General features: G+C 48.5%; 5 protein-coding genes across 5 annotated transcripts; 1 reads left to right on the top strand and 4 right to left on the bottom strand.

Annotated features, from left to right (window-relative positions):
• Window positions 1-4173: 4173 nt before the first annotated feature.
• F5B22DRAFT_636422 (NUDIX hydrolase domain-like protein) lies at window positions 4174-5182 on the bottom strand (the record flags this gene model as incomplete). Its single annotated transcript, XM_047977282.1, has 3 exons — window positions 4174-4638; window positions 4693-5062; window positions 5127-5182. The coding sequence occupies 3 exons, from the start codon at window positions 5180-5182 to the stop codon at window positions 4174-4176; spliced, it is 891 nt and encodes a 296-aa protein (XP_047830683.1).
• A 615-nt stretch (window positions 5183-5797) lies between these two features.
• F5B22DRAFT_187194 (60S ribosomal protein L17) lies at window positions 5798-7195 on the bottom strand. Its single transcript, XM_047969466.1, has 4 exons — window positions 6936-7195; window positions 6549-6762; window positions 6200-6387; window positions 5798-6117 (listed from the first exon to the last, which is right to left on the bottom strand). The coding sequence occupies exons 1-4, from the start codon at window positions 6936-6938 to the stop codon at window positions 5959-5961; spliced, it is 564 nt and encodes a 187-aa protein (XP_047830682.1). The 5' UTR covers window positions 6939-7195; the 3' UTR covers window positions 5798-5958.
• Window positions 7196-7481: 286 nt separating this feature from the next.
• On the top strand, window positions 7482-10266 carry F5B22DRAFT_656063 (Fibrillarin-domain-containing protein; the record flags this gene model as incomplete). The annotated part of the gene is made up of 18 exons (XM_047979938.1): window positions 7482-7659; window positions 7717-7802; window positions 7899-7906; window positions 7966-7988; window positions 8097-8108; window positions 8262-8300; window positions 8378-8460; window positions 8490-8576; window positions 8701-8731; window positions 8789-8875; window positions 8944-9003; window positions 9033-9064; window positions 9116-9152; window positions 9243-9310; window positions 9370-9554; window positions 9610-9617; window positions 9668-9694; window positions 9747-10266. The coding sequence occupies 18 exons, from the start codon at window positions 7482-7484 to the stop codon at window positions 9785-9787; spliced, it is 1092 nt and encodes a 363-aa protein (XP_047830681.1). The 3' UTR covers window positions 9788-10266.
• On the bottom strand, window positions 9958-11776 carry F5B22DRAFT_186920 (uncharacterized protein). The gene has a single exon (XM_047969465.1). The coding sequence runs from the start codon at window positions 11566-11568 to the stop codon at window positions 10357-10359; it is 1212 nt and encodes a 403-aa protein (XP_047830680.1). The 5' UTR covers window positions 11569-11776; the 3' UTR covers window positions 9958-10356.
• Window positions 11777-19428: 7652 nt separating this feature from the next.
• F5B22DRAFT_185955 (zinc finger protein) lies at window positions 19429-22028 on the bottom strand. The gene is made up of 2 exons (XM_047969463.1): window positions 21291-22028; window positions 19429-20794 (listed from the first exon to the last, which is right to left on the bottom strand). Exons 1-2 carry the CDS (start codon window positions 21802-21804, stop codon window positions 19446-19448), a joined length of 1863 nt encoding a protein of 620 aa, XP_047830679.1. The 5' UTR covers window positions 21805-22028; the 3' UTR covers window positions 19429-19445.
• Window positions 22029-27183: the final 5155 nt, after the last annotated feature.

Raw genomic sequence — 27183 nt, 5'->3', positions numbered from 1 at the left:
GTGTCAGAACCAAACGACGCAACACAACGCACAGAATCCCTCTTGTCTAACCTAGCCTACCTAGCTGCAGCCTGGCGTGCCCATCAGGACTTTTTCTGAGCAAAAAGTCGGGGGAAAGCTGACCTCTCGGTGGCTTTCTCTAGCAGCTCTGCATACTACGAAGGAGGGTCGGATCTAATCGCCATAGGCCGCGTGGGAGAACACAGGAGGTCCTGCTTTAGAATACAACGCCACTATATCGACGTTATGCGGCTGTTTGTGTAGAGTCACCAGTAAGAAACAAATGAAGTACCAGTGGATGTACTTAAGACGACACCTACAGATAGGTATGTATGTACTACCTAACCTCCAGTATGTGCGTCTACCTTGTCTAGTGGACTCTAATTGTGCATTAGGGTAACACGTGTTGACTGACTCGGACATGTTTTTGATGCAGCTACACTCACTGTGGCATAGTGTAGAGTGTTTCTCTTACATTTGCATCTGGTCTTCTTACATGCCTGAGCCAGTGGACGCCCACTTTGCCGCCCGCGGCCCTCGTGGCAGATTCAGTTTAACGGGGTGGGCGTGATAGGCGTGACGAGGCTATTTAGAGGAACCGTCGGTATATGTGTAGAGGGGCGCGTTCCTTCATGAAACCCCTATCCGCAGCGCCTCGTTTCGCCTATCAATGATACCGGTAGCCCGAAAGCCTGGACCGACATGAACCTAGTCTTCGACCAGAAGGTAAACCAACAAATAAATAAGTAATTAAACATGTAGACAGCAGGACAAGATAAGACAACCCAGCCAGCCCCGAGCTGAAACCGCGAACGGCTCGCTGCAGGTTGATGAAGAACGAGGCATCCATTGATCCTTTCCATCTTTCCGCCTATCCATGCGCGTCCACCAGCCATGCATGGGATGTAATTGTACCGCATATATGTACGCTTGCTGGCTGCAATGCGCACTACCTACCTGGACGCAGGTGAGACAAAGGGCTTGGAGGCGATTCCTCAGCGCCGACGTTGACAGTCGATAATGATGACATACATATCTACCTATGATATGACTGATGGATCATTCCCGGTGTGCACAACGGACACCGGTCGCATTAGCTACAGAAAGAGATGCAGAAAATAAAATAGATGCGAGAGACTATGAGATACGGAGGAGAAAAAAGAAACAAAGGTGTATTGATCTTCTGCGTGTGATATGACATGTATACTGCAAACATGCAAGCTTGTTACCTACCGTACTACCTACCTATTTGACCGACCCGCCAGCCCGGGTCGCCTTTTCGTAGACGAGATGGATCTGGAAAAGAGACGATGGGAGATGAGGGCATGGGGTGAATGAAGAAAAAAGGACAGGCTGGCAAGGCAAACCTTTCTGCAAGGTACGCCGATGGTGCGGTTCAATGACTGTCGCATTTATCTGGCGTCTACCTACTCGGTCGCTATAATTTATCATCGGAAATCCAACAGTTAGGCACATACATGCAGTACCTACTCGTCACCGGTCACCGGCTGCTTGATTGGTCTGGACATATTTTTGCTAATTAAGCCAACTTCATGTCACATCACATACTTACGAAGTACTTACACGCATACGCACATACATGAAAGTACGTGTCTACTAAAACACGTATTTGTCTACGCCGGATTCTCCCGTTACCCGTGTCGTATTGACGATATTGCTCATTAATTAACCGACTTACTACCTTGGTACCGGTACTTTGCTCCCGGGTTACCGGGAAACGTGGGGTAATATACACCTTCCGACCTCCCTCTCGGCATGCGTATACGTGTAGAGAGAAGAGTAGGTCATCTTAAGTATCTGCGAGGATAGAGAAAAGCATACTATTTTCGTGCGTAAGTAAGTACGGGAAACTCGCTCCGCAGGAAGATACATGATGGGGCTCCGTGAGGCGTTCGCGCCAGTCGACCCTCCATCCATTCCAACCGCACATCCCCCTTTTCCGACATTGTCTTCGACTTCTTCTAGCCTCGATGCCTGCCCAACTTTGCCTAACCCTTGATCACAGAGCGATAGTTCTAGACCCTGGGTAGTGTGTATCGAGGAGTACCGTGGTCTGTCCATCCACGACCTACATGGATCTATTTTACGAGACAACGTCCTGCAAGCTAACCTCCAAAGACAAGCTGCGAGGCTTGTGTCTATTTGTCTGTCTGCCTGCTGGTCTGAGATGAATTCAAACGCCTTACCCCCGAACGCCCAGACCGCCTGTTTTGGATCCATCTAGCCTTCTCTACTGTTTTGATTGTTGTAAACTGCACGATGATGCTTGTTATCTACTTGAAGGAGTGCCGGGCCACGCGCATAAAAAAATAAAAAGATCTATGCCTGTCTGTACGCTTGCTCAGTGACTTGTCTGCCCAGGTATGCAGTCATCTCATCTCATCTCATCTTATCCCACCTACATGGTTCGCTAAAGCAGTTCTCACACCCACACATCGTGTATGTGGGATGGGTGGAAGGAATGTGAGTCATTGTTCATTGGGTCAGACATATTAACAGCAAATCTAGACATGTATAAATTCGTTTTCAGGTCTATCGTAGCTTAACTGATAACTGGGATATCTACCCACAAGCTCCCAGAGAGAGAGAGGCGGGGAGAAAGATATTCGCGCGTATCACGGGAAACTCGTTCGGCGGAGATAGGAAGTGATGCTCGCGAGGCGTCGCGTTGTGTATCTACTGTAGGTCTGAGACTCTCTAGCCTTACATCTTGGTTAAGAACGAACTGCAAAGAGTGGATAGTATATGTACGTGTAGTACCGGTAGAAGGCTTCACCGGCAGAAGGCAGGCAGGCAGGCAGGCAGCCGCATAATACTTGCTCTAATATAGCCATATCGTGTCATGTGTGGTGTCAGACCAACCGACGTACTCGAATGTGGTCACACCATGATGGTTACGGACGTTGAAAAAGGCTTACAGAGTATCAGAACACGGTCTACAATATGGTCAAGTTTTGGAAATTATTCCAAAGTCCAGTCTAACGAATCATTGTTTCTTATCAAGCTGGATTCTAGGTAAGTATTCAGTTTATAGCTACAATGTAGCTATATACGGTTGCGAAGTATTAGACACCTACAGGGGCAATTATAGCTAAGATCGAATCACGATGCTCTATCTACAATTACTGAGTAAGATTATATACGACGCTGGTCTGTTCTATGCGCATCACATTAAGCACAGCAAGGATTACCAATTAATTTATATTCATTCCCAGAAGGTAGTTATCCTGCGAGTAGATGTTATAGGCAACGGCGACAACCTAAGTGTTAGCCTCCCCTTGATGTAATCGTTTTCTATACCCCAAGAATCGCGGACTAACGCCCCTGGAAGAGGGTTGTGATTAGCGAGAATGCCTACTTCGCTAAGCATCTTCTTAACCTGACGGCGCAAGGTCGGTCAGGAGCATATGGGTTCAGTGCCGCCAGCGAGCAGACTGTATCCCCAGCGTTGAATCCCTTTCCCCAGAGCTTTTGAGCTGCCAATGAACCTTTTCCTGCTCTACCTTGTAGGAAGGATCACAGGACTATTGTAGTCTCGCTGCTATTGCAGCAATGTTGCGGTAGCTTGTGCCGCACTGGAATCGCGGGGATACCGTTGTGTTAATCTTTTCCCCTAACCGTCTTCTAGAAATAATTCACGCGCCTGGCGGCCCTCGAAACGTTTTGTAGGTTGTCGAAGTAATAATGTCACAGAATAGGAATGGAGTTGGCGCAAGGCCAGCAATGACGAGTCCGTAGATGTGAGGCATTTCATAATGAACTAAAGATCCAACTTCATCTGCGATTATCTGGAATTTCTCAAAATTAATATGTCTGCAATATGCAGAACCCCTTACCACAAATAAGTCTAGAGCGGTGCTTTCTCACAGGTGTCGCCATTTCGTCGTAGTTGATGGAGCTAGACGAAGGGCAGTAAAGGATGTGAAGTACCTACTGTAAAGGGCATGCCATTCTGGGCCCATGTGCGACTATTGATGTCTTGTTATCAGCAAGTTTCCCTGGCTGCGGCCTTTCCTCGGCGGAGGTACAAGAAGATGGAATACTCCAGGTTTTGGAGGATCTGAGCAAGATCGAAATTGGGAATCATAACAGCGTCGATTATACGATCTCAGATTGTAAGATCTATACTGCTTAGACAATATAGAGGTGGTGTTAGCGGTTGAGCCTGGAGCAGATCTCGACAAGATGCGACTCATTTTCTGCGTCTATATAGCCATCTCGAATGAAGAACGCCATATAGGTTAAATTGCATGTTAATTTAAATTCACCCCTTTTCAGAGCCTCCTGAACTTGGTCGATAGTCAAAAGTTCAATCGACCCAACCTTTCCATCTCCAATCCGTGGAACAATGTCCTGACTTAGTTCGATCTCGTAGAGATGCTGGACTTGGTGCTGGCGGCCGACTTCCAACGAATCCGTCATGGTAAGTTGGAACAAATTGGTGCCGCACTGCTTGATGTTGGCTCGCATATAAGTAGGGTCAAGACACAGGTCTTCCTCGCATCCCCGGACAATGCCGTCGATAGTACGCTCTCGAGAAGCAAGGCTTCCACCGATAGTATTATCAAGTTTCCCAGGGAAGCTCATCTTAGTGAAAGCGCGGCGTGGGACCCATAACTTCATGCCGTTGGCAGTCATGGTCCATCAAATTATGTGGATAGAGTAGTTGACAATACCGAACGTGTCCACACCACACCCATCCATATCCAGTACATGCTCTCCACTTGATGTATAGAGAGGGAATAATTCATTCGCCCAATACTTTAGGGATAGAACCTTCTTGGGACTTTGCCCTTGTTCCAACGTTTCTTGCATGAGGCGAGTACGTGTTTCGAAGTCGTTGATGGATGGGGGACCACCCGTTTTCAGAGAAAGGAATCTTCGCTCTGGGTCAATCTTCCAACATTCGGTCCAGTCAATGCGGGCCACAAAGTCATTATGGATGTAACCGACCGGTTCGTCGTACCCCTCGACGAGAAAATAATGACAGTCTTGCGTATGCCGTCTATATGCTTCAGGATCCTTGCTAAAATAAGGCCATCTGAATAGGTTAGCTGCTTTCAATGCTTACTTTCACTGCTCGGTGGGAATAGTGTAATACTTACGAGTCAACTGCTTCAACAAGGTCGAGGTTAGACAGGTTCTGCTGGTCTTGGGACATTATGTCGGCTCGAATGGTTTAGGTGCCCTGAGGTAGTTAATTAAGAGAAGGCCTTCCATAGATTAACTATTGAGCTTATAAAATCAAAGAGCATGAATGTGTGCGTCAGTCCGAGATTGCGAGAATGGGCCAACTACTCGTGGATAAGCCGGCGTTCCCTTTACAACCGTTATCACTGGTTGATCTACCCCCCTCTTCTCTTTTATTGCCATCGTGAAGATACATATGGGAGGCCGATGGCCTTCATGCATGCCCCGACATCTAGTTTGACTGTTATCAGACATATTATTTTTATCGTAGCTTTGTCAACGGCGGTGCTGTATCTTCGAACCTCAATTACTATCACCGTAAACTTTTCACTGCACAATCGTACACTTAGGGAAGCGACGGAAATGGGACAAATACATCTTTTTCAGGTTGTGGATGGTACCCAGCTTCGCCACGAGACATCGTAGGCGAGCGCCCTGTAAGCCTCGATCTAGGAGGCAAATGCTAACTTTCAGAAATTAATCAAGTCTGATGCTTAAACGTGGAAGACATGAGACTCGTTGCATGTTGATACCAACATCAATGCGACCTTCTCCGAGGAACCGTTTTGTGTTCAGAACCTTTCTGTATTTTGGAGTAACCACGAATATGTTATTTCGTTTCGCGAAAGTTGCATGCCAGAAAACCTAGACCCTATGCTTACGAACCGCCTTGACACCTGGAGTTAAAGCAACTAAATCCCCAACCAACCAGCCATCATATCGTCACACCCCTCGTCATTATCTGTTTTAAGACGAGGTGATGGCCTTCCTGATGCGAGCACCTCGTTGTCTTGAGCTCAAGTGAGCAACTTCACGGGAGCTGACTGCGTCTGACTTCTGAACGACCTCCTCACCCTCGGTCAAGATGAGCTCGATGTGGCAGGGGTTGGACATATAAGGGTTGATCTGTAATGATTGTGGTTAGAATTGAGTACAGCAAGTTATCTCGATTCGGGCACAAGATGGTGTGACTTCGGTGAATACATACACGACCGTGAGCACGGTATGTGCGTCGTCGCTGCTTAGGGGCTTGGTTGACCTGAATGTGCTTGACGATAAGGTTGCTGGTGTCGAGGCCCTTGGCATCGGCGTTGGACTCAGCGTTCTTGAGGAGACCGAGCAAGAACTCGGCAGACTTAACAGGCCAGCGGGCACGGGAGACACCGAATTGCTTTCCTGTCAACCAAATCCGTCAGCATGCTGTTCACAACAAATTCACCCTGGGTTGCCAATTCGTAGAAGCGTTTTCCCATATCACCCTATGAAGGTGCATCTTTCAAATGGCAACTAGCTCCGAATCGCAACCCTTTTCCTAAGCTAATGCATCTGAGTCGTACCTTGAGCAGTTCGGCCGGTGCTACCAGCGTATCGTCGCATGGGGACGGCCTCGCTCTTCTCCTGGACGTTCTCTAGGAACTTGACGGCGCGGGTCAACTTCCAGCCATTGATAGCTTGAGCGGTCTCGCGGGTGTTCTTGAAGGAAACTCGGAGGTAGGAACCGCGGGCGCGAGCCGACTTCGCGGACTCGATCTCGGTGGCAGCGTATCGAACCTGAATAGCAAGAAAGCCGTCGTCAGCCCATCAATCTACTCTACCATCATCCCCCCTCGGGGAAACAGGGGTATTTCGGTGTCGAAAAAAACCAGTTGAACGGTGAAACGGTGAAATTGAGATTTCGCATGCGACGAGAAAGGCCGTCGCTATTGGAATCGATTCTAACGTACCATCTTGGCTGCTGTGCTGTGGGTGGTTAGTTGAGATGGAGTCGGTGTCGTTGGTGTTTGAAGTATTTGGCGAGATTCTTTGATGTAAATTTGGTTTTGAGCAAAAATTGTGCCCTCCGCTAAGCCCTCGGTACCTACCTCTCCTGGACTCGGCTGCAATTGGTGGGGGAGAGTTCCGTGTGGGGCTGAACAGAGCCCCAGCCAGTGCGATGCTCAACTAGAAAGTTGCTTAACTAATGTGAATTTCCACTAACAAGTCATGCCTATCTAAGATACGCCAGCTCCCCACCGGCAGATTCTCGGTCCCCACCAAGGATATCAAGATTAAGGATATCAAGATTACGGATAAGGAAAAGCTCGGATCACCTTGGGACAGACGACCCCAAGCTCCATCGTACCTTGCGTTATCGATATCGATAGCTTGTACCTTAGAAAATTTATTTCGAGGAATAGCTTCGTACTTTCGCGCAAGCTTCACATCTGGTACACCAATTGTCGGCGCCCGAACAACATTCAACTACCCCATCAACAGTTTTAAGTATAAATATGTCCTTCCAACGAGGTGGACGAGGTGCTCCCCGCGGCGGCGGCGGCGGTCGTGGAGGTTTCGGCGGTGGCCGTGGAGGTGGCCGCGGAGGTGGCCGCGGAGGCTTTGGAGGTGATCGCGGTGGCAGAGGCGGCGGTCGTGGAGGACCTCGAGGAGGAGCTCGCGGCGGTGCTCGCGGTTCGTCATTTTACGGATCCTTCGAAATGTCAACCAATTTCTGACGAACGTCATTAGGTCGTGGAGCTCCCCGTGGCGGTGGCCGTGGTGGTCGTGGAGGAGCCAAGCCCGGTGGTGCTGGAGCCAAAGTAGTCGTGGAACCTGTATGTGATGTTGCACCTGCTCCTTGAGGAACGACTCTTCCTACGCAGCTTAAAATCATGCGATGGAACAAACAGCCAACTGACAAATCGATTTAGCATCGTCAGTAAGTGCGCATACGCAACCATGTCTCTCGCGAGGGGCAAACGCTAACGCATGGTCCAGCGCTGGTATCTTCGTCTCGCGTGGTAAGTAATTTGCCTTTTAACTACACTTGTCTGTGTCCTGGGATATGGGCAAGACTGTATACACTTGCGCGTATGGTTAAGACACTAAGTACTAACCACGTTTTCTAGGCAAGGAAGATCGTAAGTCACCTCCTAATATTCGAAACAAATCGGTTTAAGGGGCTCTCAACAGAGACATATTCGATATGAATAGCTCTAGCTGGGCCCTTTGCCGTATACGATCGATTTCTCTGGGGTATAGTCGAAGCCCAGCCTCTAACTCTGATGTCTTAGACCTTCTTACACGGTCGATTGCCCCTGGTCTTGAAGTTGGTAGGTATTGCCTTGCTTATTTTCTTTGCCCCAGTTCTTTCAAGTATGTCTGTCTTCAGTCTGCTAACGGTTCATAGTAAGTGTCCACGCCTTGAAGTCCATCGAGATCGACTCGCGCGACAACCCATCTTTTCCCGACCGCGAATCCTCAACAATTGGAGTTGCCCATTAACTTACTCGTGCAAATAGTACGGCGAAAAGCGAATCTCCGTCGACGAAGCAAGCAAGGATGCCGATGGTGCGTCTGTAACCACCAAAGTCGAATACAGAATTTGGGTACGCCTTTGAACATTCCTTTGGACACGTGTGACCGACCATTGCTGGTCACCTTGACAAGCGAGGGCCAGCGAGGTTGTTTTGGTTGCCGTAGGATGGTAGATGCTAACCAAGATTTGATAAGAATCCTTTCCGTAGCAAGTTAGCTGCTGCAGGTACCACGCCACCCTCCCCAGTATTCTGAATATTGTACTAACTTCAACGATCTATAGTTATTGGTGGTATTGATAACATCTTCATTGCACCCGGAAAGAAAATTTTGTACCTAGGTGCTGCCTCTGGAACATCTGTATCCCATGGTAAGTTATGGCACGCCATGAAGTAATGATCTCTCCTCCATAGGAGCCACTAACCGTATGTCATCTAGTCGCCGATATAGTAGGACCTACTGGCAATGTCTACGCAGGCAAGCAAGCTATCTCTATCAGTAATTACATTCTAGCTAACCAGTACCAGTCGAGTTCAGTCATCGATCTGGACGTGATCTTGTGAGTAATCTGCAAGTTCGGCTCCAGCTACTATTTCTAACTTATTACCAGACCACAATGGCCCAAAACAGGACCAACGTAATACCGAGTACGCATCCCAGCCTTATCAGTTTCATTGGTCATTTCCGGTGCTCTTCGATATAATGGCAACTTGCGGTTACTGATTCGTTTTTTACAGTTGTCGAAGACGCCCGTCATCCTTTGAAATACCGCATGCTAGTACCTATGGTCGATGCTATCTTCCTCGTACGTTAACCATGAGCACCCGGTTAAGAACAGCATATTTGTCTAACTCTACTCTGCAGGATGTTGCTCAGCCCGACCAGGCTAGAATTGCGCTCTTGAACGCTTCATTATTCTTGAAGATTGGTGGCGGTATCGTCATTTCCATCAAGGCCAACTGTATAGACAGCACAGCCGCTCCCGAGGCTGTTTTTGCGGCCGAGGTACAAAAGCTGCGCGCAGGTGGCCTTAAGCCTCTTGAACAACTGTAAGTTTTCGTACATCTTCCGATGAGAAGCCATTTGCTAACATTCATTAAATAGGACCTTGGGTATGTGCATCCGTGAGATTCATGATTATGCAGAGTTAACACATTTACAGAGCCTTACGAGCGTGACCATGCTGTTGGTGAGTGTAGAATAAACCTAGGTCAGCCAACGACAACGCTAACTTTGCACAGTTATCGGTAGATACGAAGGATCGAAGAAGCTTGAATCGTAATATGACAATAAGACGTATGGTGGTCCTATCTTACATAGGGTGGGTTTTCATCAGGCACCGGCGATTGGCGTTATGGAATGATTTGGGCTATGATTTTGTCAGATTCTCGAACAGGAAAGTCCGCACATATCTGTCTGATACCTCTCAGGCTCGGTCTGTCCCCTCGCAATACAATGATGTTTTCAACAGGTCGCATTATCCTATTTTGAGCTCTTTACGGCTGTATCATACGTCGTGTTGTAATTCTTTCGCTATATTAGCTTGCCATAAAAAGAAACTTCAAAAGAGGCTGCGTAGGGTCCGTTATTTTATGTCAAGTTTTAATTCGCAGCTTCGTAACGGACAGGAACTCAGTATATGTACGTTGAATACAACTACTAAATACTGAGACTTTTGCGGTACAATAAGCTTCACCTCTCCAAGTTTGTGGAATCCGGCACTCATCCATCACCACTATTCCTATCGTCTTGATACATCCATCTTTCCGGGTTTTTGCCGAGATCTTCAGGTCAGCCTGTGTTCGACATTCTCAGATCTGATGTACCGAACATCTGAAAAGCTGCGAGTCTTCATGCTATCAAAGATTGCGGTGTATCAGGCGGAGTCATCTGCCCGTTCTGTGGTCCGAAAGCAGCAGCATTCGCCCATGGGGTTGCGCCATTTTTCGTTGGCTGGTTGACGCAGGCCTGGTCTTCTTTAGATGGCGATGGGTTCGCAGACGGGGGTATCTCTGCTCCTCTTCCTCCTCGGTCACTACCGCCACTATCACCACTCCCCCATCCACCATCAATATCAGAGAACTCCGGGCCGATGGACGCTGGCCTGAGACCGCACGGCAACCCCTTAGTGCAGCTCGCTGGCACGCCTTCCACCTTCCCTCCGTCTTTCGGTGTCTCGTTGCTGTGGTTGCACGACTCTTGCTGCCATCCGCCAGCGCTGGCACCGCTAGTACTAGGCGGAGGAGTAGTCGGCAAGCTCATTACGCGCACCACCGGCTCCGGCTGCCAGTCCATCTCGTCCGCGGACCCCCGGCCCAAGCCCACCTCGTCGCTCCAGCTGTCCAGGACGTCTGAGGCGGAGCCGATGCCCGATGAGAACCAGTCGCGCAGCGTGAGGTTCGCGCGTCGCACTGCGCCGCACTCCGTGCAGAAGCGCGTGCGGGCTGCGCTCGAGGGAAATGCGGATCGTGGGCGTGCCTTTCGAGATGGAGATGGGGATGGGGATGAAGGTGGTAAGAAACCTCTCTGTGTGCCTTTGTTGCTGCGTGGAGATTTCTGGCTCTGCAATTGAGAATGACTGTGGCTGTCGTTGCTTCGTGGCGACGTTCTGATCAAGCCTCCTCGGCCTCGGGATGACCCTCCCCGCCCGTTGTGATGATTGTGATGATTGCTGTATCTATTGGCCTGGTTACCGTCAAATCGGCTATCATCTGCTTGCTGTCTGGGGAGTGTAGAGTCTTGCTGGTCTCCATACATCGACTGGCCCAAGTCGAATTTCTCAAAGGGGTTGTCGACGAATGAGAGGTGGCGATTATTTGATTTCCTGCCATTCCTGCTCTGTCTGCTCTTTTGCTTGTTGCTCGTATTGCCAGTAGGATAGCCGCCTCGTCCACGATAGGATGGTAGACTATCGGTGCTGTCATAGGCGCCATGCATGGAGAAGTCATCCTCGGGATATAGGTCGTTCTTCAGATTGTTATCATTGCTGTTAAAGTTGGATCGACCACCGCAATTTTTCTTCATTGCTTTTGCCATCGTGAGGTGAGCGATTCCCTTTGCCATGTCAACGAAGGACGTGGGAGTATGGTTAAAGTCAGATGGGTCTGGCTCAGGTAATATGATACTTCGGGCCCGATTCACTTAGCAGGCTGAAATTACTGGAGATCAAGGCCAGAACATAAATTGCTCGTATATCGTGGCCTTGGAAGCTTGGCACATGATGAAAGAGGTGTGCAAGTCTTTTTATTTTATAACTTTTTCTGTGTCGTGGGGCTTCGTGGCAGGGAATGCCGTAGCAATGAGTAGGAATGTTCTACCCTAGTCAGGGCTAATACATTATCTTCCAAGACGGCTGGTATTGGTGATTTGAAGCCAGGGCAAACAAAGGCACTTAATGCCGTCTGGTTCTGAGGTGGAAGTGAGAAATCGGAGTCTAGAAGGTTTCTGGAAAGGCAAGGACTGGGACTCATCTTATCGTATGAGGTGACAAAGGGGGTCTTACTGCGACTCATCGTGATTGGGGTCCTTGCGCTCACGGTAACTCACCCATTGTAAGTGACATAAGTTTCGTTTCAAATGGTATTACGTGAAGAGCGAGACAGTGTTTGACATGCCAATTCTATCAATTTTCCAGCATCGTACTTCATTCTGCCGAGGTTCTTCATCTACAGCCAGGCATGAAGTCCACTTAGCTTGCGTTAATCGGAAGGGATCAGCCAGATTCAAGTAATTTGTGTGGTTTCAGGTTTCTCTTCAAAGAAACCTCTCCGGCTGTTCTCAAAATACTCGCTTAGTATTGCTTCAAATCTACCCTTCGCCGAATATGATCTGGTGGTACCATATAATATGAAGTTAAAGGTTATATAGTGGTATCAGTGAAGCTTTCTCCAATAAGGCAAGATTCATAGTCCCGTACAATCATTTTTGACTTATGTTACCTTTAATTATATTGCTACATAGATAGGAGGTAGAAAGGGGGTAGTTTTACGAGCGTAATGAGAAAGAAATGCCGCGCTTATTTTGTTAGCATTCAGTTCCGATGCATTCCTTTCCCTTGATATCCTTTCAAATCCCACCTGTTACCATAAACTGGGGGCCGGTATATGCAATGTACGTTTCTCATTTCAAGCCAACACAACGAAGGACATGTCATTTTGATTGATGACACGCCAATGCTATTTCAGGGCCAGAACTACTGGAGGTCAACATCGACACTACTTGAGTGTAGAGGACTAAAAGCATAAAGAATAAATTACCCGATAAATCCATCGAGGGGTTCTAGCCATGGGGTTCGGAAACGATCCCTAAGATCTGTTCACGAAGCAAGGGAAGGTGGTAAGGCATATGATCGCTCATGTAGCTAACTGCTGTACGACAGTAAAGAAAACGTAGTATCTACCCTGCAGGATTCCTGTGATATATTAACTGGAATCAGAGCTGTATATATTATAATGCGACGCAACCATACATAGTCTGATGAGGGCTGAGGCTTGCAGCTTCAAATAAACAGACATACGAGCTCATGTTTTGCTTGGCTCAGGCAACGAGTATCTTTGATAATTAGAGGGTGTATAATATCCGAATAAAGTACAATATGACTCTGCTGTATTGTCTCGATGAAACTGTATGGGAATAGGGGAATCTGATATAACTGGTCTTGAATCTTTCAAAGTAGCCGAATCTATCCGAAGACAACGAAACCAGTCGAAGAATGGCAGAAGCAGCCATAGTTACAGACCGGTTTGTGCTTGAGGCTCGAGATGCTCTAGTATGCCTATTTATGATCTTTCACTAGGATTCCTCGAGTATGTCTGGCAGTCCCCGGCCGTATGGAGATCCGCCACCGATTTCATATATAAGCCAGGAGGTGAATCCTCCCATTGATAATGAATGTTGAGGAGAGGTCACCTGAGTAACTGGAGTGCATATCAAGCTATGAAGCGAGCAGGGATCGCGTGACCATGGAATCTAGACCACGATGGAAGTCACGGAGATTGAGGATCTGAGGACAAGGGGAGACGTGAGGGTGGGATTCGATAATCCCGAGGTTCGGGAAGGAAGAGCGACGACAGGGTGCTCGGAGCCAATCGCATCTACATTACACTTCTAGATCCAGCTCTGATGAGGGAACACAGGAATCCGTTGCGCCAGGTACTGCTCAGGGGTAAAGGGCAATATGATGCTCACATGCACAGGCTGTAATGATATAGTAGATGGCCTCCCTAGGGAAATCCAATTGCAAGCACAGCATAGTTTCGATGGCAGAAAAATAGGCTTATTCCCGAAGAAAACGGGAATGAAGTTTGAAAGTAAATCAAGTTTCACTAACCACCCAGATAGGCAACCCGATCGTATCCCTAGGTGCCTCGCCGGTTATCACTATTCGGCATGTCTAGATAAAACTACTTGGGATGCAGAACCGCAGTCCAATCTCTGCTATTATTCAGACTCTCGCAATATACGGGTGATGCAAAGAAGCTCTAATCGCCGGGAAAGATTCGCGCCACTCCCTTGCCCCTGGGCTGGCTAGCTGAGTAGCTGAACCACGGTACTGGGATCTGGCACCCGGCGTCCCTGAATTGATAACCTTTCCACCCCTGGGTTCTTCAATGTTTTAGCCCATGACATATGATAACACACTGCCAGTTCGCATTGCAAGCCATAGTTTTGCGAGGCTAGGTTCATCCCAGGCGCGAGACGAATCTAACAGAGAGATCCTAAGGACTTCCACTCCCTCCCCCTTCAATCTTGGCGATAACGGTATTCCGAAGAAAAAAAAAAAAAGTCCGAGGCGAACGCTTGCGAGATCTATAGCACGGTGTGTTAATGGTGTTCACTCCAAGGGAATTAGTTACCGATCGCGGTTTCAAACTCGGAGATCGACCCGGCAAGATATGAGTAATTGATTGATTGATCGATTGATGGGCGAACGGGTGGAGTTCCAAGGCTATATCAGTTGGAATTATCAGGCGGCCTTCTACTGGTGCGACATGTGAGGCATACGAGCCTATTATTAAGACTGACGGCTTTCTCTTCTTTGTCGAGTGTTAGTAAGCCAAGTACTATAGTCAACTGTTTAGTTGGTAGACCTTGTCTTGAGACTTTCTGATATCATCCAATCAAGGACGACGAAGCGAGTCGCCTGTGACTGGCCTTATAAAAAGACAGATGCACAAACCTTGCGTCACTTGGTGTTGATCTGCTGCTTACAATGTACATCGTCAGCTAACACCGCATGTAATTCTGACCAACAACGTACATAAGGACAGGATCCGCGTACTATACACCGCAAGGCAATAAAGGAGGTCAATACCAGACTACCAGGTCAGCATGGCTGTGGACGGTACCTGCATCAGTCATATAGATGTACAGCATGATATCTCAACAAGGCGGCAACCGAGCAGTATCACAAGAAGTATTAGCCGGGCCTTGCTTGCTTGCTTGCTGCTATCAACTTGGCACGAGAAAGAGAAGAGAACCGAAGCAGAAAGATAGCGAGTGCCACCACTGTAGAAACATATCTAATTTCATAGATAAAACGAGTAGCCCACCACGAACGGGCCAATTATGTAACTTTGCGAAATGCAACAGCACCAACGCATTGGTGGCGTTGTCGCCGTTTCTTTCTAGTACCGGTCTGTCTCATCTCGATCCCATGCGCGTTATCGCTGTCGGCTGGTCAATTAAATACTTACCTCCTTATGTACTTACTCACCTACATACAAAGGAGCACTGGTCAGCAGCAGCGGCACATATACATGTATGGTACCTAACACTGGCAATGGGATAATATAGAGAGGGAGGACCTGCCTAGGTACTCTATGTATTCAAGAAGGAATCTAGAAGTAGCGCATGCCAGGCAAAAGGGCGGTATGCTAATGGATTTGTTACTCATGTATGTTGGCTCTGGTCATGTAGTTAGTAATGATGGTGGTGGTATACCTGAGGTTGTAAGTTGTAGTTGGGAGTGAGTTACATGTTTAGGGTAGGGGCTGTGTGTGTGTGGATGTCCGATGGGGGATTGTCGAGAACACTGTACGAGGGAACAGTCTGAACACCCGTACACCACCTAATAACACCCACTTGTTGTATAGATCAAACATCATGTGCTCGCTCGGTATGCAGAGAGTTACCCGCCGGTAGGTCTATCGTGGGCTTGACCGCGTGGTATCTAGCTTTCTTTCCTCCCTTTCAAGAAACCATGGATGGGGCTCTAGAATTACATCATGTTTTGTGACCACATCAACGAAAGGTTAGCTGAGTCCATTATTATGACTATTATCCACGCAGGTCACATCATTTGAACCTCGATTGGGTAGTCGATTTACACTGGTAGTGTTGGGTTGCGTACCTCTCTGATGACATACCTGTGGTTATGGGGTAGCATCAGACTACCTACGAAGTAGGTAACTGGTCTCCCTCCCGGTATTGAGGAGCGGTAGTTGCCGTTCCATCTCATCGCCGTCTACCGGTAACTCGGAGAGACCAACACTGTGTTTACCAATTGGAGTAGTACGCTATTTATTGTCCACAATGTCTATCTACCTATGTACACATGAACATAACATAGGTATATGATGCAGATTCATACCAACTAACGACCTTAGTTTCATTTGCTGCGCCTTACGACTGCAGAAATGTCCTTAGCCTTGTGGGATAGAGTTGGGAACTCTCGCGCTAAGTTCCGCAGAGTAGGTATGTCAGACAGGTTGTAAAGGTGATTGGCTGCTATTATGTACATAAGTAGAGATCAGATCTATCTACATACATACTTGACCTTTGGGACGTAGGTATGCACATAAGTAGCCAAGTAAGATCGGCATGTAGTCTAGTGGACCAAACAACGCGGTAAAAGGTTCCCTGGCGCGCGAGGCGCAGAGAACGGTTGTCCCCGCGCACATATCACGACGACTAAGTGGTTCAGACCGGTCAAGGGAGCCCGCTAGTGTAGGTGGTGTAGTATGTGTTAGTTGGTCGTGTTTACCGCATGTATGGATAGATAGATGGATGGATGGGTGGGTGGATATTGTGTATGTATGTCAGCGCATTGGAATATGATAGATACCTGTCTGTCTACCTACTTGAGCCGTTATTGAGGTTGTCTGGTAGATAGAGAAAGGCTGGGGAAGAGGGGAGGTATCCTGAGCTACCTAGCATCTACATAGGTAGGTAATGATAAGGACAGTGTATGCATGCTTTCGTCTTTTTCTTCATCATCCTGTTCTTACTAACTTAGACAATCACCCGGGTTGAAGGAAAAGGGCGGTCTGACTGTCCACCTAAGTGAGCCCCGTACGTTGCCCAAGCTCTCGAGACACTAAGATCGGAGGGAGGCCTCGTCATGTGGTGGTGATTGTGAATCTGTGCTGGTCGCATGATATCATCCATCTATTAACGGATTCTGGGTGTGTGTGTCGTCCATCCATTCCCATTAGGAAGGCATACATACCTCTAGTGATGAATACCGACCAAGGGAAAAAGCAAAGCAAAACCGAGTATGAAAATCATGGGGAAGTACCTGATGCTTGACGAAAAGGGATAAGAGCATATGTAAGGAAGAGAAGGGTGGGGTAGGGAAAGATGTTAAAAGAAAAAAAGAAAAAACCATTTTCTCGCCCGCAGCATCACCATCATCACCATCATCATCATACAGTACGCTATACCACTAAACCAAACTACTGTATGTAAGTGAATGGATGGATGGAGGGAGGGGATATCGTGTACTGCTGCTTATACCGAGGCTACTACGTACCCCCGATTTCCTTACCGGGTACAAGAGATGGCGTCTTTTCTCTGTTCCCTGGTAAGGGTCGATTGGTCGCTGTCATTGGTCACTTGGCATTAAGCGGTAAGATAATGAAGGAAAAAAATATATAGGTGTATTAGTAAGTAGGTAAGTAGGTATTCAGTTTACCTATATTTCCATACTGCATTGTAGATCGTGTAGAGAGGCTGTTCAAATTCAAACAGTGGAAGGTATGGGGTACCGACTACCTAAGCGCATCGGTGCTGCCGAGAGAATAGTGCGCGCGCAAGGATTTCCGTTTTGGTAACAAAAACCTACCCGAGAACCTACTATGTACATAGGTACTTATGTACTTACCTACGCAAGTACATACTGTAGGTACCGTGTGCTGCTTCTGCTGCTGCCGCCGCCGCCGCTGTCGTGTTATTGTACATTGATTGGGCGCATGCATGTGTTGGACGCTTCAATTAAGATGGGGTAGTAGCGGTAGTGGTGATGGTGGTGATGGTAGTCAGTGCAATAGTGAAAACCACCAGTTAGAAGCAAGATGACGAGGATGACAAGGCGGTTGGTTGGATGAACTTACGACGGGTATGTATGTTACCTACCACTGACCAGCAGGCCTTGTGCCTTGTCAGCTCTGGTCCAACGACGACATAACAGTACCGTAGTATTACGGCCCACGACATACTTACAATAATATAGACAGACGCCTGCTCTACCAAACAAAGACATACATCCGGTGTCAGTCCCAAGTTCCGGGTCCTGGCCTCGGTCTTGGTCCTCGCCATTGGCTTCCCGTCTGCGCTGAAAACTCCATCCCCAAAACATTCCAGCGGAGCCCGCAGCAAGGAGGGAGAAAAAAAGTTCAGCATTCAGGTGTCATCGTTCTCTACCTGCATACATAATAAGTACATACATACAGACATACAACAACATGGATACATCCCGCATGCTGCTTCTGCTGCTGCCGTGCGACCCAGGAATACATACGTGCGGTGCGGTAACTCTACCTACATACATATGATACATACATTACATCCGCTGTAGTACAGTGGTACTACATTACATACCCTACGTGCTTGCTGCTGCTGCGCGGTAGGTAGCTTTTTTTGTTGCCCAGACCGTCGTCAACTCCGGTTCCGCCCAGGGTTTCGAGAGGAACTGCTCTGCTCGCCTTACCTAAGCCACTACCCAAGTACTTACTGTCTCCTCTCTCTCTCTACCTCCCTCCGTACTAGAAGAGAAGTTCCTTACGCCGTCCATCATCGTACTGTATGTACTTATGTGCAGAAGACGGTGAGATCTACACTAGGTACAAACAACGTCATGTATTGAGAAATACCCCACCGACTGACTACATACCTACCTACATACCCAACAGTGTTAACCAATTAATTCTACATCGCGATAGACACCACTATGTCTTATCCCATTTCGTTGCCCGTCTTCCCGGCCAATCCCAGAGCTCCGTCTCTAAGTATGTGAGCCTTCATGAGGCCCTGTGGTTTCAGGTCAGCTCTGAGAATTCATATCCTGGGAAATGCATTCTCACCTACATACTAAGGGGAACGGGCTAATAGACGAAACAACAGGAGACATAGGTAACGCAGTGTGTACTTACGAAGTAGTATGGAAGCATTCACGCGTGATTAATATGAGGCCAGGAATGAAATTGGGTTTCATAGCAGCATTATGTATGAACAAGGTATGAATGGATGATAAATATTACATCTGGGTATCTTCGCCAGGCGCACTGTTTTCGCGACCTAGACTTGCATGACCGCCGCCATTGGGGGAAACATAAGAGTGAGTAGTAGACAATAACAATACGAAACGAGCCGCTCACACGCCCGTGAACGCCCGGCCACATTATCCCCGGCTCCCCGTCCTCATGAGAGACCTTTCATTGATGCCTTTCCCAAGACCAATGCAATGTGTATTATACCCGGACGCCCGCAATGATGCTCCTCCATCCAAAAAAAAAACAAAACAAAAACAAAAACAATATTTTCAAAATATACAACCCAAGACCGGCCTCCGTGTCGCTCATACCAGAACTTCTATAGCCGTTTTATCATGTCGATCATCAATGTGCTTGCTTGTTTGTATGCGTGCATGTGTGTGCGTCCCCGTAGGAGAGCGGGAAATGTGTATATAATGCCTCCAGAGAAGCCCAGTGGACAGAGGGTTATCATTGGTGGCTGAGCATTAGAGCTATGTCCTCTTCTGTCGGGTCGTCGCTGACCCAGATGCCCTTTTCTTGTGGTGTGGCGTTCAAGAAGCCCTCGGCACGCTTCATGGTGTTCACGTCAAGGTCTGTGACGTAGGACTTGCCGTCAGATAGTTTGACGCGAACTTCGTGTTCGGTAGAAAGCATCATATCATCCTTCGCCAGACGCCGCTGGCCGTCAAAAACCGTAAGGACGCGCTTCTTCATCGTCATCTGTCCCTTGTCAAAGCCCCATGACGACGGGTAGTTCTGTCGATTCTTGCGGCCCTTGGTCTTGGTCGATACTGGGACACCACCTCGGGAATGCGTCATGCCACGCGACTTCTGAACGCCATTGGGAGGGTTGCTCTTCCGCTTGGCAGGTGAGGTCAGTTTCCTGATCTGCTGGCCAGCCTCGTCATATAACTCCTCCTCATCAGCCATCTCGTCGTCGTCTTCCTCCTCCGAGTGGGGAGTAGGCTGCGTAGTTAGTGGCAGCTGGTTCTTTTCCAGCGTCTGTTGAACGTCTTTATCGTCCTCCACCTCGGCTAGGCGCTGAGCATTGATGGCTTCGGCCGGGTCCTCCTGCTGAACAATGCGAAGAACACAGTCGTCGAGATGCTCATAGAAGTCCTGGGCGTTGGAGAAGGTCGCCGAGCAAGTAGAGCACTTGCCCGTCGCATCAGGAGCGTAACCGGTCAGCTTCTTGCCAGTGTTGGCGGTTGGTGAGGTCTTCTTTCGGCTGTTTGGAGGTGTCTGTTCCACACCATGAACGGCAGTAAGGTGCCGCTTGAAGACATCGGCCCGATTGAAGGACTTCTCAGCAGCTGAACCGGAGCCCGGACAAAATCCGCATACCATGGTGCCCTTATAGTGGGTCAAGGTATGCCTGTTCTTGTCATATTTTCGTGCGAAGCCCTTGACGTGATACTCACAGGTGAGTATGGGGCATTTTTCGGGTCGCTCCGTTTGGTGCGTAAGCATGTGCGCCTTCAAATCTTTGAAGGTCTTACCACAATCGGGGTGGGGGCATCGCTGCTTCTTCTCGGACTCATCACTGTTGTACGCAAACTCATGCGAGCTTGCATGAGACTGATAAGAGATACTGGGCCGCCTTCCTCGGGCAGGGATCGCGTATGGGCTATATTGTTGATGATAGGTATGCATATATGGCGATTGTGAACCAGTTCTCAAAATAGGGGCCGGAGAGGTGGCACCAGAGAGAGCAGGTGAGTGAGGATACGGGTGTTGCGGCGAGTAGCCGTTGTGCTCATAGGCCGACATGGGCGGCGCCATTGAACCACGGATTTCGGGATGAATCAAGGACGGATCTAAACCACCATGGCGTTAGCACCAAGAAACATCATCGGCCATTATGCTGCACATGATAGATTGGGAGCCCATTTAAAAAAGAGGAAAAGAATCAATACACGGCCCACGAGAATGAGGCCTCACGAGAGCAAAGTGGCAGTGAAGAGGAAAAGTGGGGCAACGTGCAGCTGCTATGAGGCGCAGACTGACCGACAGACTGATGCGCTGTCTGCAGCCGGAGTCTCCCGTTGGAGCTCACTGAGTTAGGAGACCCCACCCGTTGGCGGGCACAACCGCGACGGCGGAAAGGATGATTGATAGTTTATTCATTCCCAACCCCCCTTGCAACTTGCAAGCAGTAGCTTTTCGTGAGACCGAACAGCGCCAGTGGTACCACCAGGCCCGGCTGTGGGGGTTTCAGGAACTAACAATGGGAGTGGAGGCAACGGAGAGGGAGGTAGAGCAGATTATTCAATGGTGATATCATGAATGCAGCAGAGATTCGCGCCAACTCACCAACAAAAGTGGATTTGCTGTCGAAGGTCATGGTGGTGAAATCTTCCATACCTGGACCCGTGAACGCCGAGTACTCAGTTCCTGAAAAATAATCACCCGAGCCCACGATGCTTGGATTGATGTTCATCCCGGGTGTCGTATAGTCATGCATGAAGGCCGACTGTCCGTGGTTAGAATTCGGCGATCCCACCGTTGACGACGGTGAGGGTGCTGAAGCAGTCGAGATGTTGGAAGGTGGGATTTGAAGCTCGCCGTCATCGGGATACAGGCCTGGAGACGTCCGGCCGCGGTACATGAATGCGCTTACGTCGGGTTGCGCCGGCCCATGCTCGAAGGACGGATGTGTGTTGACTTGTGGGCTGCGAGAGAATCCCCAGCCATGAGGGCTCATGCTCATATCCATTGGTGATGTGTAGCCGGCTTGCGCAGCAGATTCTGGGAAGAGCATAAAGTCTTGTTCATGGTTCGGCCGTTGGAACATCTTGTACGGCTGATTAGGTACCAATGTCATCATGTCTGCTTTCCTCTTGTTCTTGCCAGCGAAAGCGCAGGATTGGGGAAGTCTCGAATCGCTTGAAGTGCGCTGGGGGGTTTAGTCAGTGTCACGGGTCGACGTATCAACAGCGTGAAGAGTCGAAGGGCCGAGAGATGTCACATTCGCGCCTCGCTGTGGTGATGCTTCTAGTTCTACCTCGTCCGAGGAAAGCTGTCCTAGTGGAAGAGCTAAGACAAGGAAAACCAAGAGATGGAGGCCGATAGACGATGGGTATTCTGCATATATGCTAGAGAGAGCAAGAAACAATATGGAGATGGAGATGGAGATGGGAGAGAACGAGAGAGATGGAGAGATGGAGACAAGTATAAGTATATGTGTATAAAAGTATGTATACAGATGTGTATATATGCGAAGGGAACAACAGCAAGAGTGAAGCTGGATCAAAGACTGGACTTGCTGCTGGCCGATGTGGAGATGTGAACAGAGAGAGGCTCTCGTGGTGATGATGTTTGGGGGCTCAAGACTTCATATACAAGAGCAAGCTAGGACACGGCGTGCAGCGCAGCACACACGCTATGTGTGGTGGGTGTCTCTGGCGGGATCTAGTCCATCAGCATGTGGGTCGGTAGGGCAGGCAGGAGATCGAGGCGGATACATGGTACATGAGGTACGCCAGCTCACCGCGACAGGGGACCCCATGTCCGCCAGCTACGTACAGTACGTACCTCCCATGTCCCCTGTCCCCCTTCCTCTCCCTTTTGTCCTTTTTTCTCTCTCTGCTCTCTCTTGGCCTGTATCTGGCCAGTAGCAGGGAGGCCCCTAGCAGGCGACGGCGAAGCGACTTGGGACAGGGGTGGGAGGCGCACATGGGTTACAGGAGAGGAATGGGTAGGTAGCCTGGCTCGCCTGGGATGCAATGTACAGTAGATACATGTACTACATTGCATGTAGTAGACGGATGTGAGAGTAAGGGCGGTAAAGGATGTCCATTTCCCTCCCTCCCTCGTTCATACAGTAGTTACTTACCTACCACCTACTATCTACTGCTGATGCAGTGCAAGTGAGTACTGTATCCTAGATACTGTGCAATATCTGTCCTACCTACTTAGTATGTAGGCACAGATGCGTCGATTATTCATGACATAATCGTAGGTATACTACCTATATGTAAGTAGGTGAGTTGTTATGAGCGGGAGTGGGTGACCGCTCGCTCATCAACCTGGCAAACTAAAGCACCTACTATACTTACTTACTTACTTACGTACCGTACCTACTTGGTACCTTGGTAACTACATACATACTGAATACGTGTAGGTAGAGCACCAGGCATACGAGAGGCTCTCTCCATCAAAGGTTGGTGGCGTGATATCAGCAGAGAGAGGGAAAGCAAGAAAGCGAGAGAGCATTGAAGGCAATCTTGAACTGCCCACGGCATTTGGGGCCGAATGCTCCCCATGCTCCCCATGCCAATTGAGTGCTATGTAGTAGTAGTGCCTGTGGTGTGCGTGCGTGCATTTCACTGCAGTACCTACCTAGTGCTGAGCCATCCATCAGACCTGACTGCTTGTGACAGGTGAGGAGATGCCATAGCCGTGTAACTGTACCTACTGTACATAATATAGCGGTATGTGGGTTATTGCTACCTCCCGTTGAAAAGGAATCAAGCCTTCAACGTTGTCGAATGCCTCAACCAGGCACTGGGTCACTATGGCTGACTATGGCTGAGAGTAGGTCAAGCAACTAGTAGTGGAGAATAGGCAAGTGGGTAGGTAAGTAAGGAAGAAAGGAAGTATCTACAAGGTAGGCAGGCTAGATAGAGTCTGCCTTGGCCTACTGCTGTAAGTAGGTTAGATATTCTGAGATTTCTGATTTCGCATCGTGAAGGGAATTGCCCATCGTACCGGTATTTGTTGCTGAAGATAAGATCGGTACATACGTAGCTGGTAAGGTTAGTGTGGAATCTCTCCAGTACCGGGTGGAAAGGGTAAGGTACGATGTACTTTTGACCAAACAGTTGAAGCCTTTGGAAGAGATCTCATTGCCCAATCTGCTCGAAGGAGGTACATGTAAGTGAGAAAACTACCTAACCTAGGTAAGATGACGAGGGGATGGAGATACTACCTTACTGTAGGTATGTACGTAGTAAGTACAGTAAAAGCGACACTGTACGAATAACAAGGAATCCTTTGGATAAATATCATATTTGACAATATACACTCTCCAATCCCCGCCCATATAAGCTCTCTGAGAGTGTGGGAGCAGCAGGAGGAGGAGAAGGCAAGGTACCAGCAGTAGTAGTAGTAGTAATACTATGGACTACTGTACGGACGCAGTGTTTGTTGTTGCTGGAAGTAAGCCTACTTAGATGTTGAAGTCATATTGTGGGTATAGACCATCCCCCAGACGTGACAAAGTCCTCTGCAGGGTTTAATTTGTCTTGGACAGCCAGTGCCTGGCAGTCTCTGGCCTGCGAGTGAGAACAGCGTCGTCGTCATGACGGGTTGAGGTAGTGTAGGTATGTACACTAGTACCTAGGCAGGGTAGTACCCAGGAGGTAGGTAGGTAACATGGTAGGTAATATATGTAGGTATGGTGACCCGGGACTGTCACTGCACTGTAGATACAGTACGAGATATCTTGCGTGTTCATTTGGCTATGTAAGTACCTAGGTAGGGAGATACCACTCCATCCCATCTCAGTCTTTGTGGTTAGGACGCTACTATTCCGCACTCCTCTCCCCTGTACTACGAGAGAGACCTACACTGCTCATACTGTACCGTGCGCACAAAGTATTACCTACCATCTGCCGTAAGTGTCTTTCTTGTCTGTCTTCAATGCGGCATCGCTCTCTAACCTACCTAGGCATTATTTTGTGTATGCTGATGTATTGGTAAAGCGTAGGATACATGACCACGCAAGCCCATCCGTTCCAGAATCTATCGACATGCCTCCATATGGAAAAGATATATATAGATGTTATTGTTATACTAGGTATGTATGGCCTACTGGTACTACCTTACACCACCTTATATTGTGCTCATATTATTACGCTAACCACCTATGTAGGTAGGTAAGTATGAGTGTTAATTACCAACAGTACTGCCGTTGGAGTGAGTGTCTCTCAAAAGTCCTGCATGGTACTTAAAATACACCTCTTGATACATGGCCCCTGCATTCCCAGGTCCCAGGAAATGCGAACGACAAGCGTATCCCAGTCAGCCATGCCCAAGCTGCGTTTGCTCTCGTTCTCTCTGTCTCCAACCAGTGCGACATGAAAGCGGGAGCATGATGATGATGATGATGATGACTGATTAATCGGCGGCTCTGTAGAACACACTGCCTGCCGTGCCAATCTTAAAGTATTTGTCTTTCTCCTTGTTGAAAAGAAAACACCCGTCGGGAGCACCAGGATAGACGCTGACACACATCCTTTCCCACAGATCAAACATGAAGAGGCAGCATACCTATCCGAAAGCGTGTGTGTCGTACCTTTGGAGTTCGTTTTCCGGGCGCGCCATATCATTAACTGTACTTGGTAGGCCTCGACGAGAGTGGCAAAGCATGAGCTCTGATTTTGGGTTGGTATGTCGTCTCGTGATTACCGGTTCGGGTCATCTTTCCTGACACATCTGGCGGTATGAGGCGTTTGTCTAGCCCGACTCCATCCAAGGCAAGACACAGGTGTCTAGCACCGGTAGATAGTACCAGGCTAGCTCGTAGCTTCAACCGTTGACCGTTCCAACGCTGTCCGTGGCATCCGTGGCGAAAAGGACTGTCCAAAGCCTCGGGTTGATCGTGGGTTTACTTGCATCGTATAGTACCCACACTATAATAGCATTGTGGTTTGCTTCGGCTCATTATTTTAGATGCCTAGATAGCTAGCTAGCTCATGGCGCCAACCGCTAGACAGGATTAGCCTCCTGGATAGCTCTGGATCCTTCAATATTAGCTACATTACCTAGCAAGCTATCTATCTCTAATGCATGCTGTCGCTGTCCAAAGCTCCCCTGGGTCGACGTTGTGATGGCCTACACTAACAACTGCTAGAAGCTTGGCCGTGTCGCGCGCTATACCTTGCGTCACAAGCCACGATTCTGAATCAAGTAAAGAGAAACGAGGATGGACTCAAAAACGCCTACAGGTGGGTCTAGATCTGGTGCAGAAGCAGAATTACTCAGGCTCGTCAGGACTGGACCCTATTATCCCCTCCCAGTCGCCCGGACGGTTAGGCTTGCTCCATTGCGGTGCCGAAGCTATCGAAGCCATCGTGAGCTAATTACCAAGACGAAGCCATCTGGTTGGTGGCAGAAGCGAAATGCATACACACATACCGAGGACTCGCGCGGGTTAAGCAAGGCTCCCCAACGTTAGTACCTAGTAGGGGACGGCGGTGACCCTGCAAAAGATTGGTGTTGTTGCTTTCGCTTGCGCTATAGGCGCCGGCTGTGTAGTGTATATACTAGTACACATATATAGATGGATATACACATGGTTTTGACTCTATTGCCATTGTCGCATACATGATTAGTCAAACGTAATATACTACTATGTATGTAGTAGAAATGATAATTCGCATCCCAATCCAAGTTCACTATTGGTCTCGGCTCTTGTGAGTACATTACGACCACCCGCCTGGCTTGTGCTTGCGATTTTTAATAGATCATCATGTTATATGTGCTATTTGGCGTTGACAGTGATTTGATTGCCTCGCCAGGATACAGAACCAATATCCGCGCGGACAGAGTCCAATATCTCAATTTAGATATTTTCCATGTCTCGTGTTATAAGCAAGTATATATTACTGGCCAATCACAGCCTTGTGTGGTCAGGTAGGTAGGAGAGCACGAGTCTGCACGAGTCTGTATGAGCAAGACAGACACAAGAACCAAAGTACGCTAAGAATACACCGGTTTTGGAAAATCCCCTTCTCCGAGATCTTGACTTGTATCGCGGGGTACTGTACCTCAGCTAGATACGACATCTGCAAAGGAACTACCCCTTGGCCTTCGCGTGGCGGTACAGCATGTATGTTCTAGTTATAAGATCTAGGCACATACATACCTGGGGCACTCAGCAGGCTTTAGATGCGAGCCACTCGACTCATGAATGACATGATCTTTTGGGGGGGGGGGGGAGGCAAGCCTTTTTGTCGAGGTTGCATGCGACGGTTTTGCTTCATAAGACTACCCTGTGAACTTTAAAGGTAATAGCACCTAACCTATGTATCTTCAACTTACATTTCAATATAGTTCTCTAAGGGCAGAGAGGTACCGCTACTTGATTAGCAGGAAAGTACCTAACTTAGGGGTGTTTAGTGGGCGCTATAGGCGATTGGTCACCCTCAATTTACCACTGAAGGGTTCTGATGGGTGTGAAGTAACCGTTTTGATTGGTCAG

Source organism: Xylaria bambusicola (genome assembly GCF_022495145.1).
Source record: "Xylaria bambusicola strain CBS 139988 unplaced genomic scaffold F5B22scaffold_21, whole genome shotgun sequence".
NCBI lineage: Eukaryota > Fungi > Ascomycota > Sordariomycetes > Xylariales > Xylariaceae > Xylaria > Xylaria bambusicola.
Note: the sequence above shows the minus strand (reverse complement) of the source record. Positions and strands in the feature narration are given on the sequence as shown.